This window comes from Arvicanthis niloticus, chromosome 16, assembly GCF_011762505.2.
Source record: "Arvicanthis niloticus isolate mArvNil1 chromosome 16, mArvNil1.pat.X, whole genome shotgun sequence".
Classification (NCBI taxonomy): Eukaryota; Metazoa; Chordata; class Mammalia; order Rodentia; family Muridae; genus Arvicanthis; species Arvicanthis niloticus.
Window position 1 is genome coordinate 58,258,798 of NC_047673.1, and position 6,120 is coordinate 58,264,917.

General features: G+C 45.9%; 1 protein-coding gene across 1 annotated transcript in view; it reads right to left on the reverse strand.

Moving 5' to 3' along the window:
* Nucleotides 1–5,569, reverse strand: part of LOC143434710 (uncharacterized) — a 29,493-nt gene extending 23,924 nt beyond the window's left edge. Inside the window, exon 1 of the mRNA XM_076914259.1 lies at nucleotides 5,135–5,569. Coding sequence (XP_076770374.1) covers nucleotides 5,135–5,391 — 257 coding nt within the window. The 5' untranslated portion in view covers nucleotides 5,392–5,569. The remainder of the gene's footprint in view (nucleotides 1–5,134) is intronic.
* Between the last annotated feature and the right edge of the window lie 551 nt (nucleotides 5,570–6,120).

Genomic DNA, 6,120 nt, shown 5'->3' on the forward strand with positions numbered 1-6,120 from the left:
AGAAATGTTCAGGTCCTTAGTGCTCAGAGAAATGCCAATCAAAGACCCTGAGATTCTACCTCACACCAATCAGTAAGGCTAAGTCAAAACCTCAGGTGACAACACATGTTGGGGAGAATGTGGAGAGAGAGGAATACTCCTCCATTGCTGGTGGGTTTGCAAACTGGTACAACCACTGTGGAAATCAATTTGGAGGTTCCTCACAAAATTGGAAATAGATTGACCTGATAACCCAGCAATATCACTCTTGGGAATACACTCAAAAGATGCCCCACCATGCCAAAAGGGCACGTGTTCCTCTTTGTTCATAGCGACCTTCTCTGTGATACCCAGAAGCTGGAAACAACCCAGATGTCCCACGACAGAAGAATGGATACAGAAATTGTAGATCCTTTAAACAATGGAATACTACACAGATATCAAGAGTAAGGACATCCTGAGTTTTGCAGACAATAGGATGGAACAAGAAAATACCATCCCGAGTGAGGGATCACATGCCCAGAACGACATGCACGGTATAGAATCACTAATAAGTGGATATTTGCCAAAAAATGAATAGTACAAAATACCCAAGATAGAGTCAAGAGAACTCAAAAAGGTCAACAAGTTGAAGTGCCCAAGTGAGGATGCCTCAGTGCCACTTGAGAGGGAGAAGAAAGCAACCATAAGCGGGGAGGGAGGCAGGAGACTGGGAGGGAAAATGGATGTGGGGAACAGAGGGGAACAGGTTCTGGGATTTGCTGGAGGAAAGTACTGAAGTCCTGAGGGCCAGCAGAAAGAATGAAAACAGGCAACCTTGGGAGGTAGGAGGTTTGAGGACCCTCCAGAATGTACCAGAGACCTGGGAGGTAAGAAACTCTCAGGACTCAAAGGGAAGGGTCCTTAGATGAAATGTCCTACATCTGGAAGAAAAAATCTGTAGAGCCCACCTCCAACAGAAAGTGAGGGCATCGAGTGAGGGATGGGATTGCTACCCCCACAGTCAAACTTCTGACCCATAATTGTTCCCGTCTGAAAGAACTGCAGGGATACAAAGGGAGAAGAACCTGAGAGAAAGAAGTTCCAGTGCAAGGCCCAAATTGGATCCAGCTGAAGGGAAGGCTCTAAGGCCAGACACTATTACTGAGTATATGGAGAGCTCACCAAAAGGGACCTATCATGACTGCCCTCTGAAAGACCCAACAAACAGCTGAAAGAGTCAGATGAAGATATTTGCACCCAACTAATGGACACAAGCTGCTTACCTCTGGGTTTGAATTACAGAAAAGCTGAAAGAAGTTGAAGAGAAAGGTGACCCTGTAGGAGGACCAGCAGTCTCACTTAACCTGGAGCCCCGAGATATCTCAGACACTTGGTCACCAACCAGGCAGCATACACTAGCTGATATGAGGCCCCCAACACATCTACAGCAGAGGACATACAGGTCTGGATTCAATCAGAGAAGATGCACCCAACCATCCAGAGACTGGAGGCCCCAGGGAGTTTATAGGTCTGGTGTGGTCTGGGGTGTGTTAGGGACATCTTCCTGGAGACAAGGGGGTGGAACTGTCAGAGGGTGGACCAGAGGGGAGTAGAATCTTGAGTGTTAAAACAAATAATGATAAAAAGGAAATAAGAATGAGGGACTGGGATGGTTGGTAAAACTCAGTTGGTAAAACACTTGCCCTGAAAACCTGAGTGCAGATGTGGGGATGAGGGGATCCCCAAAGCTTACTTGCCTGCAAGTCTGAGATTCAGTTTGCTCCAAGAGTGTAAATCAAACATACCATGGATTTGGGAGATTGAACATGTCTCTAAAACGGAGGGACCTTGGGGTGGAACTCACAGGGAGGCCTAATGGTCTGAGCTCAGTCCCCAGAACCCACAATGTGGCAGAACAGAACTGTCAAGTGATGAGTCCTCTGACCACCACACACTTAGTTCCACATGTGTGGGACACAGGAAAGTAAGAGGAAGACAATGTCAGTCTCTGTCCTTCACATGTGTCAATGCACACTCGACATGTACACAGGGTGAGAACGGGGAGCAGGGTCATAGTTCCAGTTCAAATGCCTTTGTTTGATCTATTAACAAACATGGGTCATATTGATCTAAGAGTTTTTTTTTTTTTTTTTTTATTCAAGTTGACAATTTATCTTATGATAACTTTTTCAGTGTTGTGTATTAGTATTCATGGCCTATATAGTAAGACAAATCTAGACAGGTGGCTTGGCTCTTAACAGCTCTAATTTTGTTTGTAGAGAACTAAGTTTTGATTGCCAGGAACCACATGGCAGCTCACAACTGTCTATAACCCCAGTTCCAGAGAATGCAACACCAGGTTCTATCACACATGGTACACAGAAAAAACAAATAAGCAAAGGTCCTCTGTGTGAGTGTGTGTGTGTGTGTGTGTGTGTGTGTGTGTACAAAATTTCAGTGTAAACATAATAAAATGATGAAGTTTCATTAAGGCCTAGGTGCTGCTGTTCCAGCATGTGCAGGTCTCCTATGCATTAGAGCATTTCACAGTATAAAACACAGGGGTCCCCAGTTAAATGAGTCTAAGTATGACCTCGTTCCTTTCTAAGGATGTAGCCCTGGAAGTTGATTTCTCTCACTGCTTGGCCCTGAGTGCCCCTAACCTTTTTCACCTTCTCTGCACATGCCCCACAAGCAATTTCATGCCCCATTACCTGCCCCTCCTATCATATTCATCCACATGTTGACTGGACTGGATTAATCTTTGCATTATATCATGGTCACCCACACTGGCCACTCATTGTAGTGGACCCATGGGGTGATACCCGATCAGGTAGAGGGGAAATGTCTTCTTTTTCTGATGATCCATGCTTCTAAAGCCCAGACATGAATGCCACAGGCAGGTGTACCAGAGTCCCCTTTTGGGGACTTGTATTGACTGGACACTGTAATTGAGATTGTTCTGCATTATTAGGGCCTAGGGCCACCTAAGACATTTCCCTCTCTTTTCTCCCCTTTAGTTGATCACTGCCTCCCAAGTTCTACAATAAGTGTTTGCAGAAGAAAAAGGCAAGTCTTGCCAGTGAAACACAGGAGAGTCCTGCCAGTTCAGTATGAAATGAACTGTGCTTCAGCACCTAGCAGTACAGCTGTGCTGGCACCACCACAGTGACATGCTGTGAGCACACAATGGTGCTGGCTTAGCAGCTGGAAGCTCTGCTTATGCTCTGTGCATGCCTGCCTCAGTCTCCAGGGCCAGGAGCCCACCCTCCTTGGTCCACTTACAAAGCACTGTCAGTTTCAAGTCTGCAGTACATCTACCTGTACGGCCTTCAAAGGGAATAGGGAGAGGAATTATGTGATGGTTCAGGTCCTTAGCAGCTCTGTAACCCTGGGAACATGTGACCCCAAGAATAGCTTGATGGTATTTCCTCCCAGAAGTATTTTGTTCCCCTTTCTAAGGAGGACCTAAGCATTCACACTTTGGTCTTCCTCCTTCCTGAGTTTCACGTGGTCTTTGAATTGTACCTTGTGTATTCTGAGCTTTTGAGCTAATATGCACTTATCGGTGAGTGCATGGCATGTGTATTCTTATGTGACTGGGTTACCTCACTCAGGATGATACTTTCTAGTTCCATCCATTTGCCCAAGGATTTCCTGAAGTCATTGATTTTAATAGCTAAGTAGTAGTTCATTGTTTAAAAGTACCACATTTTCTGTATCCATTTCTCTGCTGAAGGACATCTGAGTTCTTTCTGGCTTCTGGCTATTATAAATGAGGGTTCTATGAACATATTATGTGTCCTTGTTATACGTTGGAGCATCATTTGGGTATATGCTCAGCAGAGACAGAAGCAAAGGCCATCCAGAGACTGCCCCACCGGGGGACCCATCCCATCATATACAGACACCAAACCCAGACACTATTGCAGGGTCCAAGAAGTGCTTGCTGACAGCAGCCTGATATAGTTGTCTCCTGAGGGGCTCTGCCAGAGCATGACAAATACAGAGGAGGATGTTAACAGCCAACCATTGGACTGAGCCTGGGGTCCCCAATGGAGGAGTTAGAGAAATGACTGGAGGAGCTGAAGGGATGTGCAACCCCATAGGAAGAACAACAACAGCAACCAACCAGACACCCCAGAGCTCCCAGGGACTATTCCACCAACCAAAGAGTACACATGGAGGGACCCATGCCTCTAGGCGAATATGTAGCAGAGGATAGCCTTGTTGGACTGCACTTAAAGGAGCAGCCTTTGTTCCTGTGAAGGGTCAGGCTCCAGGGTAGGGCAATGTAAGTGCAGGTAGTCAGTAGACAGTGGGTGGGTGGGTGGGTGGGTGGGTAGGTGGGTGAAGGAGCACCCTTATAGAAGCAGTGTAGGGGGGATCATATAGGTTCTTCTGGTGGAGAAACTGGGAAAGGGGATAACATTTGAAATGTAAATAAATAAAATGTTCAATAAAAAAGAACACACACACAAACACACACACACACACACACACACACACACACACACACCAAGAGCCTGAACTGATGAAGAAAATCCTGAGTTAGTAAATCCAGCTATCATTATCTTATGATTAATTTTCCAGTGTTGTACATTAGTGTTAATGGCCTCTATATTAAGACAAATCTAGACTTGTGGCTTGGCTGATAACAGCTCTAGTTTTGTTTGTAGAGCACTCAGTTTTGATTCCTAGCACCAACATGGCAACTCACAACTGTGAATAGCTCCAGTTCCAGGGCAGCAAGCACCTGATTCTATCACACATGGTGTATCAAAAATGCCTATGGGCAAAACTCCCAAGTTTGTGTGTTTCTCTCTCTCTCTCTCTCTCTCTCTCTCTCTCTCTCTCTCTCTCTCTCTCTCTCTCTCTCTCTGTGTGTGTGTGTGTGTGTGTGTGTGTATGTGTGTATCTGTCTAGTAAATTTCAGTGTAAATGTCATAATAAATTGATGTAGTTTCACTAAGGCCTGGGAGCTGCTGTTCCATGGTGTGCAGGTCTCATACGCTTAAGAGCATTAAGCGGGAACACAATGAAAAGGAACCTAAGCATGACTATTAGGATTGAGCCCTGACAGTTGATTTTTCTCCCCGCTTGGCCCTGATTGTCCCTGACAATTCCCACCCCTGTATACCAATCCCCCCTCACCAATTTCAAGCCCCATTACCTGTTTCTTCTATCACACTCATCCACATGATGTTCATTGGAGTGGATTAATCTCTGCAGTGTATCCAGGTCCCCAACACCAGCTGCTTGTTGCAGTGGACCTATTGGGTCATATCCAATCCTATACAGAACAAATTTGTTCTCTTCCGGAGGTTTCCTGCAACTACAGCACAGACAACAACGCCACAGGCGGGTGTACCAGCGTCGCTTTCTGGGCACTTTTTTTGTCCGTACCTCATAATTGAGGTTTCCTTCCATTCTTGAGGCCTAGGGCCACCCAGGACCTTCTTTCCCTCTCTCTCCTTCCCTTTAGCTGACTGCTGCCTCCCAAATTCGACTGAAAAAGTTTGTTGAAAAAAAATGCCAATTGTTCGCTAGAGAAACTCACGAGACTCCTGCCAGTTCAGTGTCTACTGAACTATATGCTTCAGCACCTAGCAGTACAGCTGTGTTGGCACCACCAGTGACATGCTGTGAGCACACAATGGTGCTATGCTTATGCTCTATGCCTGCCTGCCTCAGACTGCAGTGGCAGGAGACCACCCTCCTTGGTACCTGTGCAAAGCACTGTCATGTTTGACTCTGCAGTAGATCTACCTGCATGGCCTTCAAAGGAAATACTGAGGGGAGTTAGGTGATGGTTCAGATTATTTGCAGCTGTGTAGCCCTGGCAAGATGTGGCCCTAAGACTGGTCTGATGGAGCAAAGAATAAATCATCTTGAGTTAGTAAACCTAGACCCAATACCACAAATATTTTATGTGTTCTCTTTAAGGATGTTAGGGTTTTTTTCAATCCTTCCCTTGTCCCTCTTGCTCCTGCCTCACTCACTATGCCCGTGCTTGCTCCAAGCCCTGCTCCCTCCAGCCCTGCTTTCTTTTGCCAGAGTACACTGTAGCTGTATTCAGATCCCATATGAGGGCATCAGATGTCATTACAGATGGTTGTGAGTCTCCATGTGGTTGCTGGGATTTGAACTCATGATATC